General features: G+C 45.6%; 1 protein-coding gene across 6 annotated transcripts in view; it reads left to right on the top strand.

The window, feature by feature from the left end:
• Positions 1-15249, top strand: part of LOC6039278 (titin) — a 111046-nt gene that overhangs the window by 63454 nt on the left and 32343 nt on the right. For 4 of the 6 annotated variants that reach the window (XM_038258765.1, XM_038258760.1, XM_038258762.1 and 1 more), the window contains exons 9-12: positions 8239-8399; positions 9882-11712; positions 11819-12180; positions 12447-15227. In XM_038258765.1, coding sequence (XP_038114693.1) covers positions 8239-8399; positions 9882-11712; positions 11819-12180; positions 12447-15227 — 5135 coding nt within the window. The remainder of the gene's footprint in view (positions 1-8238; positions 8400-9881; positions 11713-11818; positions 12181-12446; positions 15228-15249) is intronic. The other 2 variants (XM_038258763.1, XM_038258766.1) reach the window with 2 other exon arrangements.

A 15249-nucleotide genomic window follows, 5' to 3' on the forward strand; every position in this document is an offset into this window, starting at 1 on the left:
AAATTGTTGTTTCCGGGAATAGTACGCAAGGTACGTTTGATAACTACTTAATTTCATTCAATTTCAAGAAAAAAAGTTACATGCTCTGTTGGGCGAATCAATTTATTTGTATCGCAGAATTGTTGTAATTTCTGACACTGGGTTTTTTTAAAAAAAAGTCTGATTTGTCACTCTTGCTGATAGGGTATTTTAACCATTAGTGGATCCCCTAGTAGAGCCGAAGCACATTTTTCACAAATTTTCAATATTTTAAGCACTTTTTTATAACCCTTTGTACAAAACAATGAAGTCTGAAGTCTTTTGAACAATTTTGACTATTTGTTTCATCAGTTATTTGTTTTGGAGCAGAAAAATAGCCATTTGAAAAAAAAGTTTTTTTGCCTTGTTATGACCCCCTTTTCCTATAGTGGACCCGGGTCCATAATCCGATTGTGGACCCGGGTCCACTATAGACAAACTGTTATTTTGATACCAAATTTAATCGATATTTGATGTTTTGATGCATGGTTTGGGTCTAATGATAGATATAATGAATAAAAGATGGATTTTGCTCACTTTTCAAATACAAACACAAATATGTTTTGTTAACAAATTTGGCTTTAAACAACAAAAAACCTAACAGACATTTAAACACATTTATTTCCGAAAAAGATCAGAGAAAACGTTTTAAAAACCATTATAAACATAAAAATAATTAAAAAAAGTAATCTTGATGCAATTTTTTCCATATTAATTACATAAATGGTTGGCCGAAACTAAATAATAGATTTGTTTACAGTTGCTGATAAAACCACGCATGTTTATTTAAAAAAAATGTTTTGTTATTGATTAATTATTATAAAATATTATTTCAAACTGCAATTACTATGCTTCAGTTATGTACAATTAACTATAGTTTTGATTAATTATAAATTCCTACGGCTTCAGCATTTTTGGTACTTTTAACGTGAAAACAGCTATATTTATACTCATAATTGAAAAAATGTGCGTTTAGGTTGATAACAACAAGCATTTATTGTATAGTTTGAGGGAAACTTTTGTTTGAATACACAGTTTTCTTCATTTTTGAAGGTTAAATTAACAGGGGTCCACTTTTGGAAAAGTTTGGATTTCGTTGTCCTATATTGGACCCCCCTTATTTTTGCTCGAAAATGGCAGTTCTTCGCTTTATTTTAGTAAAAATCCTTAAACTAACATTATTTCGACTTGCTGAAGTTAAATAATCAGTCAAAAAATGATTGGATGGTTAATTCAATCATAAAATATAAATGCAGTTTTGTTGTGAAAATGCTGGTGGCCATGGCTGGGAGCGGCCGTGGCTGACTGGTCACGGTGTTCGCTTTGTAAGCGAATGGTTCTGGGTTCGATTCCCATCTGCTCCCAACGAGAAATTTAAGGACACATAAAATTGAAAAGATAAATATGAACGAAAAATCAAAGTCGCTCGAGGCGGGGTTCGATCCTCCGTCCTTTGGATTGGTAGGCAAAAATGCTAACCACTAGGCCATGACGACTTGGTGAGCGTGAACTGGAATTAAGAATACTGTTACAGAGAGCGAGTTGTGGCGCTATAACCACGGCAAATAGTGTCCAGGGCATTCGTGGAAATACAATGTCCCATCCCAGAGGGTCCCGGAGTACCAAACCTTCTTAGCATGGTGCTCCCAACGAATACAACCAAAAATCTCGGAGCGTATGGTGGTGTGTCCCCACGCTTCTTCCTCCCCTGTCGATTCAGAATTGTGTTGTTGTTCGAACACTCAGTGCTCAAACTCAACCCAATTACGAATCATCTCTGCGATACGGTTTTACGCAGTAGGCCTGGCAACTTTAACGCTTGTGATGTTTCAATGCATTCTAATGCAATGGCGCACTACAAGTGTTAATAAATGACAAGAAGAGTGCTAGGCGTCATCTAACCTAAGGCACACTCCAGGATCCCTTCGAAAGATTGGCTGCGCTAGGGTCTGATTAGATTAGATTAGATTAGAAAATGCTGGTGGCCATGGCTGATTTCAGATGTCGAACTCAAAACACTTATTTTGGTGAAAAGGACAATTCAATGTCAGTCAACATTGTTTTAAATGATGCTGTACAAGCAAAATAAAAGATTTGTAGACAACAACACGCTTGAAATTGTGATTTTATTAAATTTTTCATCGAAAACCCTTCTGAGGGTCCACTATAGGAAAGGGGTCCACTAATGGATAACGTACCCTATTGCTGCACTCTTACCGATTCTAACTCGGGACTCTGGCAAACTACTTCAACCAAACTTCGGGGATGGGCTGGTTATCATTAATTCAAAAAATCCATTCCCAGATCTTCCCAATCCATTCCCCATACCTGCTACACGCAAGCTCGCCGACAAACCCCACAAAACTCACTCCTAGTCCAAATCCAATAACAATCCAAGCCAGCAGCAAGTCGCCAAACTTCAGGTAGATCTCACTCTCCTTACCCTTCCGGGGCCTTCGTCCCCAAACTACGGCATACTCCATGCGGTGGTGTCGCCACTTGTGCAGTTCCATCAGACCTGCCTCTACGAAAGCAAGATGCGTAAATCGGAACACTGCCAGCAACGGACTGCGGTACGAGGTTTCGTAATATCTAATTTCATCCATAAACTCATCCTTCAGCATATCAAACCAGGGTTCACCTCGTTCGAAGTTGAACGAAAACTTTGGAGCAAGATCGGCCACATCTTGAGTTACATACATGGCAACACCGGGAATGGTTTCCCAAATTTCCCTTACGCCATGAACAACGTATTTGCCAATAAGTGAATGATTTACAGCGTCCGGAGATACTTCCAAATTCGCGAATATTTTCACTCCGTGTTCTTCAAAGTCATCCAATGATTTGATTGGTTGAACAGTTGGCCTATCAATCATCAGTGAGATTATTTTGGTTTCAAAAGCGTTTGTCATGAAAAACATCAGAATGATCAACGAGTGCAGGGTTAGTTTTTCCCAGCGTCCAGCTTGGTGTAGATTGTGTCGTTCAAATCCACATACGACGAGTAGTATCGGATCATTTCTGAACAGGTTGGGTGTGAGTATGTTGACAACTTCAGCAAGAACTAGAACCATCAGTAGAAGCATCCATGCTTGCCATTTGAACGGCATCAGCACCAATTCTACGGCATTCACAGGTCGTCCTTTTGGCACAAGAAGTCGACCCATTCCAATCTTTAAAATATAGAAATAGTCGAAACTTCTCCTGGCTCCCGAATGTATGGCTGCGAACGTCTGCATGGATATATCAGCATGACGAGGATTCGGTCCTCGATAACGTTCTAGTTTGGCATTCAAATAGTAACCAGTTGCTTTAAACCACTCCATGGGAGCACCACTCGATTCCAGTGGCCCTTTATTGTAAGTGATGGTTCCACCTCGTAACTCTCCTTTATGCCACTCGAATAAATCTCTTGGATGCGGCCGCCTTAACAATGCAATGTAGTTCTTCAAACTGCTGCCGCGCATTCTTCCAGTGCGTTTATCGATGAAAACGGCATTGTTGAACTTAGTCCAGACCACGAGAGTTTGCATCAGATATTCATTGTAGGTATCAAAGTCCACAAAAACCAACACTTTGGCGATGGGATTGAAAGTTCCTATCACATACGCAATGTCCATACGATTTTCGTTGCCGAACATCGCTTCGTCCGATCCTGGGTTTATCAATATAAGCGGTGCATTATGGGGTAGATTCATGTACTCGCGCCGGAATCGTCCTTTGATCACGACTCTAACAACATGATCCAGTTTAGGAGAACGTGCTACATCTTCCAATACGTCAGCAAAGAATCCCTCCGCGGAGATGTCAAAGAAAATGCATTCAAATGGTCCGATGTGCACGCTAGCCAGATGGTTGATGATCCGCACAGAATATTCCAGAATGTTCCGGTTGTAGCCAAAGGTCATCGATACAGCGACCACAAGAAAACATCCTGTCAGCTTCATGACTCCAACTCGAATGACTGATATTTGTTTCAATTTTCGTTATCTCAGGATTGAAATCGATTCTAGTTATCTAGATTCCTAAGTTCATTAAGAAATCAGTTCATACCTGGATTGTGCAACGCAATAACGCATTGCTAATGGAATCATGAAGCTTGCCACGTCGTGTATTCTAGTTCTGCTCGCGATTTTATCGATTTCATACAGTGCAACCATTTTAAATTTTCCTCTGCAAACAATTGAATACCTTGCCGGCGAACATGCGGGAATCTGTGAGTGCATTTTCTTCGACTTTTCACTTCAGTATCCTTTCGATAATGTCTTGAACAAATTGATGACTTCTCCAAAACTGCAATACATGGCAATTTAGGCACCAGTTTTTCATTTTAGCACCAAGCACCGCACTCGATTTTTTTAAAACTGCGGTGCTTATCAAAGTTACATTACTTCAAGTGCGGGTTCTTATTCCCCTTCTCTGATCATGACGAAAAACGAAGTGAAGTTTTGTTTTTAATTATGTTTATTTTTTCGTTACAGCAGAAGCTGTATCCTAAAAGACCCTTATCAGAGATAAGAAATAGTTACAATGTTGCTTTTTTTTTTTCATTTTCGTAATACCATGTTTTTTTATTAGGAAATCTGAAATGCCCCCATCATTTGCATCAAATTAGCGAGCAAATCTCGTGCTCCGTTTAGTTCGCCTCATCAGCTCAAGTGATGGGATCATTTAACAAGCTTAAGCTGACATTTCCAATTTCTCCCTGAAGTGTGCAACTTGTGCAACATTGTAACAGACTTCGGTGTTCCGGAAGTTAGATAGAACTTCAACGAAAAATTGTACTAAAATAATAAATCGATTAAGTGTCAAATAAAAATCATTTGCAAAAGTACCTCGCGATCATTTTCCCAACAGAAAACAACAGCCACAACCAGGGCAATTAATTTTCCGACTTTCACAAGACGACGAAATGCGCGCCGTCAAGTTGGGAAAACTCGAAATACCCTCCCTCCCCCCCTTCTATCACCCCACCATGTGATGGCGAAGACGACAAGCATAAATTATGACACATGTGTCAAGCTTCGTGGCTCTCCCTCACTCTTCGTGAGTGCCCTTTTGGTCCAAAAGGAACTCAACCCAACCGAGCACCACGATCAGCGGCTCGAAAGATTTTTCCGCGCCTCGGGGCGACGTGATTTTCACGAGGGTTTATTTTCTGCCGTTTGTAAAATCACACAAACACACATGCAACGATCGAGCACGAACCACTAAAAAATCACTAACACACTCAAACCGAACAAAAAAAAATACTGACACCGAGTTGCAACGAAACCAAAGATATTTTGAACTCACCCGAAAAGTGACGAATTTCACCTTAACAGCGCGTTTGCGCGTGTTGCGTGAGTCCAGAATACTAAACAAACAATAACAAATAATGCTGTTCTACCTGTGGGGGGAGAAGACAGAACGGCGAGACAGCTGTTCGTCGTGCACACACTCACACACACTTACACACTAATGCAAATCGTGCCACGTGCGGAATAAACCAAGAAACACCTGTTCGAGCTTAGGGTTGGGCGATCTTCTGGGCTGGATTAGTTAGCAAAAAGAAAATTTTCAGTACAGGATTATGAACTATGAATCAGAATTTTGTGAAACTTAACAACAAATAATCATTTATGTGTTATTTTGCTTAATCAAAATTAAATTTCGTTTTTTGAAATGTATTTGTTTTGATATAACTAAATATCAAAGTAGATTTGAAGATTTTCAAAACTTGGAAACTCCCTGGAATTAGCATATTTGTGACTACACTGAGTTTAATAAAGAGATTAATTTCACGGGAAATTAAAAATTATACTTAATTTCAACTGGCGATCTTTTCCCTTCTGGATTCGATTGCTTAGTAAAGGGAAGGTAGTGTATCGTCACAAATTGGACCTTATCAAGACACCTTAGGAAGACAACCTATGGAATGTTAACATCAACCTTAACATGTTAACATTGAGTTGATTAATAAACTGTCACTGAATCCGCTTTGTAAATGCCGGCCCCGATACTCTTCACGGGTGTTCCCTTCAGGAACAGGGAAAGATTTACTTTACTTTACTTAATTTACACGTTAAACCAGCAGGATCTAAATCAAAAGTGCTCCGATTTGGCTCTAATTTGGCTTAAGAGCTTGGTCAAAATAATTTGACTCGTATTTTTTTGTTTGTCGATAAGAGCGGTGGTTCGAAAAAATGAGCGTTTTTATTTGACAAGTTTCGTAAAAACCACATTTAAAAAAATAAAATGCTTCGGAAAGGCTGAATAATTGTTTTTCGTTCCAATTATTCAATCTAAATAGAATTTTTTTTGACTTAATTTCTGTTCAGCATGATGGTTTAAGAACCACATTCCAAACTTATATGTTTAATGCATTCTCCCCGTCAAAAAACCTTGAAACCCCAACGGGGGCGACAAATATTATTGCTGAAAATTTCAATTTTCGAAAAAAAAAAAAATTTAAAATCGACTTTAACTTATGTAAAGTACCTTGCATATGTTTATTTTTGAATTTTCAATCATTCCCTTTCAGAAATTACCATTATTGTTATAATGATTGAAAGATTTGGTGACACTTTTTGCTTAAAAATGTTGGGGGTTGGCCATTTGAAATTAAGAATTTTTACTATTTTGTGTCGACCTTGACAGAGCCGAGAAAAAAAAATTAATAAAAGTTGGATCAGCTGAATTATCCTTTAATTAATACCTTTTCTTTGAATGATTAGTGTAGAAAAAATATAGAGTTTTTTTTAACACTCTCGATTCCCGAGAAATTCTGATAAGGCACCTGGAAAAAAAAACAAATTCCATAAAATTATTTGGACGGACTATTTCGATAAACTATTATTCCTAATTAAATTATTTTGATGTAGAAATTATTTCAAGAAACGGTTAAAATTCGGGAACCAACAGTGCTCAGTAAAAAATTGTGTAAATTTAGAAGGTTCAATATCAGCTCTTATATGATGTAATTTTACCTCAATTTAGAGTGAAAAAGATTGATTACACCAGAAAAGTTGTAAAAAACACATTTTTTAGAAATAAAAGATGTACCCCTTCTTAGATGTAATATTTTACTGTGTGGCAAAACATGAAATTGAAGTGATTTTCAGTGTGACACCCTCTAAATCAAATTTGAAAATTTTTGTTGAAGTTTTTGTCTCCCCCCCCCCCTTCAATTTTTTTTTCAGTCAAGGGCAGAAAAATATGTTTGACAAAAAATAAATGAAAGAAGATTTTTTTGATAACCGTACAGCATTAAATTTTTAGGAATTATCATTTTTGTAACAGGCCATCAAAAAATCGCCAAAGCAAAATTTATAAAAAATGTTTGCAAAATATCAATGAATTTATGAAAAAAATCAATCCTTTCTATTTTTGTTTTAAACATGTATGAATAAATGTTATCCACTATCTAAATAGTTCAAAATAATCACAATCGGTTTTAAAAGTTTTTTCGATTTTTTTTTTGTACGGGTATATATTTATTCTCCCTTGGTTTCTTGAGAATTTGCATGCTCCTAAATTTAATTTAAAAGATAAAAATGCAGGCAAGTTTCAAAATGCTCAAACTTGCTATGGATTTTTTTTTATACATAACAGATGTCTCCGTATTTTGATTGTAAAGACCTTCCTATGAAAATTATTGTACTGGAAGTTTTAAATTCTTCAAATAATCAGTATTACTACAAATTTAAAAGTAAAAATACAGAAACATTTGATAAAATCTAATTTAGTTAGACATCGATTAATTCAAGCAAATTAATTGCATAAAAAAATAAAAAGAAGACAAATCATCCACTTTGCTAAACCACAGGTCTATTTTGGTCCCTATTGCAAGTTTCTGTATCAAAAAAGAGGATAAACTGAATTTTAAGTATCAATTATTAGAGTAAAATTAGACATCATAGTTAAAATAAAAGATTTCCGGTGGATAAAAACAAAAAAATCCCCGGTATTGAAAGAGGTTAATTTCCAATGTTTTGTTTATAGTTTTTTATTTTGGTTTAAGCAATCTCTAATATATTTTTTTTATATTCTTAAAACAAATATATTTTGGAAAGGCATATAAATCTTTATGAACACCTTTAAACTTCATTTGATAACTAATTTCTGTAAAATTGATTAATTTTTATCAAAATATCCAGTCCAGAAGATCCCTAGCCAACTTTCGCAGACCGTATGACTCATCCGAATTTTCACTTTTCCTCCCGCTTTTTCCACGCACAGCTCTAGAACCGACGGAATACCCCAGCTTCCGCGCCCCGCTCTCCAACGTGATGGCCCGCGTTGGCCAAAAGATCAAGCTGGAAGCCGAGGTGGCGGGCATTCCCCCGCCGGAGGTCATGTGGACCCACGACGGGCAGCACTTTGCCAACCGGGAAGTTAAGGTAAGTGACCACCGCCCACCCACAAAAACCACCACCGCCATCAAATGTTGTACATATCTGAACCATAAACATTTGCGCGCCCACGATCGAACACCGCAGTCGACACACACACTCATGGCTCATCAAGTTAAGTGGGGAAGAGGTTCACAAATCTGGCAGCGGGAGGCCGCGGGAATTGCACCGTTAGTCTACAAATCGTCTGTTTGCCCTTAATTGATTCTCCCGAGAAGTGGCGGCACGAGTCCGGGACTTGTGCAAGTGGGAGTCATAAAACACTTAATTAAGACATCTTACTCTGCATTTGGGACTGCCACTGGGTGGCTTGGGCGGGAAGTGTTGTCAACGTGTTAGGATTTTTCTTAATTTTGTATGAATTCCTTGAACCTTTTTTATGAACGCCTCTCAGTTTGGCAACACTGCCCCCTTCACATTTGCCAAAACCGAACCGAACCCGCTCGAACTCGTCGAAACTGATCGTTACAATCATTTTGTGCGGTGAGGTGGGCATTGCATTCTCATTCGCTCGTAAGTCGACCCACGAGGAGGACAGATTTCGTACGCACGCCAACCTCCATGCTCGTTCGTATATCTCACCCTGCGCACAAGCTTTCCCCCCACACCTTTCTTCTACTTCTCGATCTTTCCTCTGAAGTCATGCTTTTCCCTGGCTTCCACCACCTCTGAAATCATCCATTCGCTCCCGTTTCGGGGGCCCCATTTGGAACTTCACTTTTCCTAAGCCAGTCCGGTACTCTTTCGTCGCATTTTCCCTTCAATTTTCCCGCATTGCAACTCCACAAACAACAGAAGCAAAAAAAAAAGTCCAATCGGTGGCCAAGGCGCGAACCCAGCGAGCAAAGACACGACAGTTGACGTTATTTATCTTCTCGGGTCCCCCCAAGTTCCACGCTCGGTCGGTGTGTAGAATTTAATTATAATATTTAAAAATAGATAAATTACAAACGACGACCAGTGAGAGTTCGGTTTTGGCGGAGTTTGCTGTGTGAGTGTGAAGATGTGTGTGTGTGCGGGATCCTCACACGATTGTCTTCTCTTGGGGGAGGAAGAAAGGGCGCAGGCGCCAGCGCGACTCGGCCGTTTCTTGAGTGATGAAAAAGATGCAGATTTATGGCTCAAGTGCAGGGTGGAACCCTGGAAGGGTCGTCCACGCGCACCCACCTGTGGGAATGTTGTGTCTCGGAAGTTGATTGATCATCGTGGGCAACAGCAGTTCAGACGTGTAGAGAGTTGAATGACTTCCACCCCCTCCGGCGGTGGTGGGATTCGTCCCTGGCTGATCCACGCCACCCACTACAACCAATGATGCACCCATACAGCACAAGAAGTGAGTTCCCGAAGTTGAAGATCGTGGGGACACTCACGGAGAGGAGCAGGAGGTGACGCGGGAACCCGGGGACGGCCGCGGCCGCGGCAGGCTAGAAAAATGAAAATTCTCATTTCTCGTTCCCGATTTCATTTTAGTTCTTCTACGAAAACGGCAGAGCGCAATTGGTCATAGACGAGGCATTCCTGAAGGATGCTGGTGTCTACACGCTGACTGCCAAGAATATCGCCGGTGAAAGGTCCTGCTCGTGTAATGTTGTTGTGAAGGGTCGTCTGCCAAACGAAACGTCCGATTCCGAATTAGCTAGCGCCAGCGACATGGAACCAGTGAAGCCGTCCGTCCAGCTCCAGCTGAAGGACGTCGCAGTGTTTGAGGGCAAGCCAGTGCGCCTGGACTGTGTGATTGTGGGCCAACCGGAGCCGGAAGTGATCTGGTACCACGGGGAACGGCCCGTCAAGGAGTCCACCGATTTTCAGCTGCTGTTCCAAGGCGACCACTGTTCGCTGGTGATCCGCGAGGCATTTCTAGAAGATGCTGGCGAGTATCGTGTGGTCGCTATTAATAGCGCTGGTGAAGCTTCGAGCAAGTGTAATCTAATTGTGACACCGCTTAACACTGCGGAACCAGCTGTGCGCCAGCCGGCCGAACGGGTCCTGCCCCCACTCGGTGCGCCGCCCAAGTTCGAACGACTCCTCAGTGATATCCTTGCGGCCGAGGGCGAAAAGTGCCAGTTCGAGTGTGCCGTCAGCGGAGATCCGCGGCCGAACATCAAGTGGTACGTGAACAACCGCGAAATCGAAGAAAACCCGCGTGTGCATTCGCTGTTCCGCGAGGACGGCGTGGTGAAGCTAGTGATCGAACAGGTGTTCCCCGACGACAAGGGTGTGTACACGGCCAAAGCCTCCAACCCGTCCGGTGAGGCCAAGTGCTTCTCGAATCTGATCGTAAAGTCAATTAACGCGCCCGAGTTCGAGTCCGTGCCGGCGTTCCTCAGCGAAAGTGTTGTGTGTCCGACCTTCAAGGAACTGTTTGCCGATCGTACCGTGAAACTCCACGAGTCGACCAAGTTCGAGTGCATTGTTGTGGGCAAGCCCCAGCCGAAGATCCGGTGGTTTTTCAACGATCAACCCGTGCACGGCCATGATTTCCTCGTGTCCACCAGTGGCGATCGCCAAGTGCTCACCATCCCGGAAGTGCTACCGGAACTGGCCGGCAAGATCACCTGTTTCGCCGAAAACGATGCCGGTCATGCCCAGTGTGTGGCCTTTGTTGCCCTGGCCGATGCCTTTGGGGCTCCGATGATGCAGCCGCAGCCACTGGTGAGCGCCGAATCTATGCTCCAGGTTGACCACTCCGGATCGTCGTTCGTCACGCTCCAGAAGCAGGTCACCACTTCGTCCTCGTCCTACTCCTCCTCGACGGTCGTCGAGAATGGAGTGTCACAGTCCGAGGTTCACTCGCAGTCTGCCCACCTGGACAGCTCGTTCAAGAAAGTTGGTGACCAAGCGCCGGAAATTGCCCAAACCAAACAGTTTGCCCAGTTCCACCAGACCAACGACCTGCCGCCAGCGATCCAGCAGGAAACTTCGATCCTCAACATCGCCAACAACAACACCACCGAGATGCACGAAACGATTATCGCCAACTCGGGCCAAATCAGCACCGGCAAGCCCGCCAGACGCAGCTCGGCACCGCGCTTCGTGTCGCCGTTCAATGGCAAGATCGTCGACCAGGGCGCCGATGTCGTGCTCGAGGGCATCCTCGACGGCTACCCGACGCCCGAAGTTTCGATCACGAAGAACGACGTCGAGCTGCAGCCCGATGGCGAACGCATCACCGTTTCCTACTCACTCAACAAGATCGTAGTCGAGCTGAAGAACGTGTCGACAAACGACGCAGGACGATACACGGCCACAGCATCGAACGCCGCCGGTGCCTCATCTACTACCGCGGATCTCGTCGTCAAGAGTAAGAACAACCGCAACCCCGCCGTCAAAACACCCAGCACCCTCACTTTCCTTCTTCTTCTTCTCTGTTTCTCTCTCTCTCTCTCCCCACCACCCAACCAACTCAGAATCTATCTTTCCGCCCGTGTTCGGTCGACGTCTGCAGGCTCAGAGCGTCCGCCGTGGTGATCGCGTGATCCTTGCCGCCGAAGTGTCCGGTACGCCCGAACCCACCATCACCTGGTTCAAGGACAACGCTCCGGTACAGGAAGCGCTGCTCCCGGGAAGCTACAGCATGCAACAGGTTGGCCCTTGCCACAAGCTGATCTTCGAACAGATCGATCTGGCCGACGCCGGCAGGTACATGGTGCTTGCGAAGAACACCGGCGGCGAAGCCCAAAGCATCGCCGACATTGCCGTGCTGGACGCGGAACCCCAGCAGCAACAGCAGCCGAAGCATGTCTCCTTTGTAGATGTGCCGCAACCGCAGGTAATTAATCCGGTCGTGTCGTGTTGTACTATTTGCGTGTGTGTAGTCTTAGGAACGTGAAAAATGAACGCGCGAAAAATGGCCACCGAACGCGAATTCCAACTCTATCTCTCGCTCTAAATAGTCACCCCCTCATGTACACACACACATTCAGACGTTCTTCATTCTCCCTCATCTGAAATATCTTTCATTTTCTGTCTTTTTCACTTCATCACTTTGTACAACCACTTTGTGCGCACCATCTTCTCACAATCCCACCAACTCAGCCAACTCATTTCGGTGAACAGCAACAGCCAGAAGCTGTTGACCCGCCTGGTGGCTACGCGTCGACCCGCCAGGAGTTCTCGACCGAGTCGAGCCTGCGCGGTCCCACAACCGAATCGACCATCGTGACGGAAACGCGCCGAACGACCGAGGCCACCATGCGCATGGAACACAAGATCAGCTTTCCGGATCTTCCGATAACATTCTCACAGCGCACACAAACGCCCACGATCCCGGTGGTGTCGGCGGGAACGACCACCGAAACGACGGACTCACAGTCGGCCGGCACCAATACAGACCGCGTCGCGACACGCACAGACGCCACACAAACACCAACACCGTTGCAACAGCAGCAGCAGGTTCATAAGTCGGAAGCTACACAAACCCCTCCACAGGTGGCGCCCAAGCCGGCGGTACCGGAAGAACTCCCAACCGAAACCACGACCACAACCACAAAACGTAGTGCGTTCCACTTTTTCGAAAAAATCACCTCGAACGGAACCCAGGAGGTTCCGCAGGCGCCACCACCACCACTCTTCAAGCCCAAATCATTCATACCACTCAAACAGCCGGCGGTCGCAATCGATCAGACGCACCAGCTGGTAGGTGAAGAGTTGCAAATTTACCCACAACCATCACAACAGCAGGCCGAACTACTACATCCTCAGGGCATCACCGTACCCACTCCCCCGATCTACCACCAAGAACCCCATCCGACAATCTCCGAACAGCACCACCTACGAACCCTCGACACGAACGTCCCCATCCTTCCGATCCCCAAAATTATCGCCCAAGATCAGCAGCAACAACCAATCTATCGGCCACAGGCAACCACACCACACCTCGAGCGAGCACGCAGCTCCTCGCCACGACCATCGGCGGAAGCCATCGCAATGGAGAGACTCTGGACCGCTCCAAAAACATCCGGCTTCGTCACACTACCACGCACCAAACCATCATCTTCTTCTTGTTCCACCTCCGCTCGCAACCATCCACTAGAGGCTAGTAAACGCTCAACGCCTAAATCCGAATTTCAGCCAGTGCAAAACAACTTCTATACCCAGCAGCAGCAGCAGCATCAACAACAGCAGCAGATGTATTCGTCCTTCTCGTCATCTCAGCAGTTCCAGTCGTCGCAAATGTCTCAACAGCAGTTCTCGCAGTCGATGCAGTACCAGCCGTATCAGCCGTACAAGCCGTCTGTTGAGCAACTCCAAGCTCCCCAACCGATCCAGGCCCCGATGCCTGTTTATGCACCGCAACCGACCTTTGCTCCACAACCGCAACCGCAGCCGACCTTCGCTCCTCAACCGCAGCCAACTTTTGCTCCTCAACCGCAACCTGCCTTCGTCCCACAACCGCAACCAACTTTCGCCCCTCAACCTAAACCCGTACCGACCTACGCTCCGGCTCCGCAAACGCTTCCCCAGCCATTCAAGCCAACGCCAGCTCCAGTGGCTCCGGTGGCCAAGTTTGCCCCCGCTCCGGAACCCGTTCCGGTGGTGCACCACTCCCTCGCTTCTGCTCCTTCGAACGTACCGTCCTTTGGACCGTCCTACAACCAAACTCCGCAGCCGTTCAAGCCACTCCCTCCACCTTCGATCACGCCCAGTCAGGCGAGCTTCACGTCGGGACCGCCGGTGGATTTCCCACCGGTCCCGCAGACCTTCATGCCAGCCTATGTCCCACCTCCTGTTCAGACCTTTACCCCGGCTCCCGCTCCCGTCGAGCCAATCCCACAATTTACTCCAGCTCCCGCTCCGGTTCAAGCGCCGGCTCCGGCTCCAATGCAGCCACCGACGAACTTCCCGGAACCGCTGTACCAACAGCAGCCTCAGGAGCAAGTCTTTGGGCAGCAGCACAATGAGTACGTGCACCACCAACAGCTGCAGCAGTACCACCAACAGCAGGTACACATGGAGGAAGAGGTTTACAAGAAAAAGTCCGTCAAGGAGACCAAGCAGCTATTCGAGCAGACCATCCGTCAGCAGAACGAATCGTTAAACGATCTGAAGGCTCCGCGCATGATCCAGCAGATGGTCAACTCGCCGACCAAGGTTTGCACTCTGCCGCCCGACTTCGGCTACACCCCGGCCGAGATTGGTCTCGAGCCGGGCCCGCAGCCAACGATGGGCTACGCTCCGAAGCCCTCGAACGAACGCAAGAGCTCCTACTATCGTGAGAAGATCGAACAGTCGCTGTTCGAGAGCATGGATAAAGTGCCGGAACGTGTTCCGGCCGGCGGTGTCAAGATTATCCCGCCCAGTCCGCGCAAAAAGTCTAACCCGGGACAGTCGGATACCGCCGGGATGCCTCCTGCTTCGTTCGAGCAGCCTTCGGAAGCCAAGGCCACGCAGCCCATCGCTAACGCTAACGCTGCGACCAAGAGCCCGTTCACGGCCACGGAAAGCGAGTGCGAAAGCGACATGGACGTGATGCGGAAGATGAACGGAGTCAGCGGCTATCTGGCCGACACGGAGGAGGTCCAGAAGACGGTTTCGTTTAGCAGCGAGCAGAAGATCGAAAGCTTCTCCAAGTCCGAGAGCAGCGTGATCGTGCAAAGCTCGGAAGTCGTCCAACAACAGCAGGAGCAACAGCAACAACAACAGCAAACCGTTGTCGAATCGTCGCCGATCGAGTCCAAGGTGGAGACGGTTGAGGACGCTGCTGCGACCGTGACCGATGCGGGTGTCACTGCCGAGGCTCAACAGCCGCAGCAGCAGCAGCAGTCGGAGGAGCAGGTCGTCACCACCACTACAACCACCGCCGAAGCGGTTACCAAGGTTCGAGAGTGCTTGACAGTGC

The sequence above is a fragment of the Culex quinquefasciatus genome, chromosome 3 (assembly GCF_015732765.1).
Source record: "Culex quinquefasciatus strain JHB chromosome 3, VPISU_Cqui_1.0_pri_paternal, whole genome shotgun sequence".
NCBI lineage: Eukaryota > Metazoa > Arthropoda > Insecta > Diptera > Culicidae > Culex > Culex quinquefasciatus.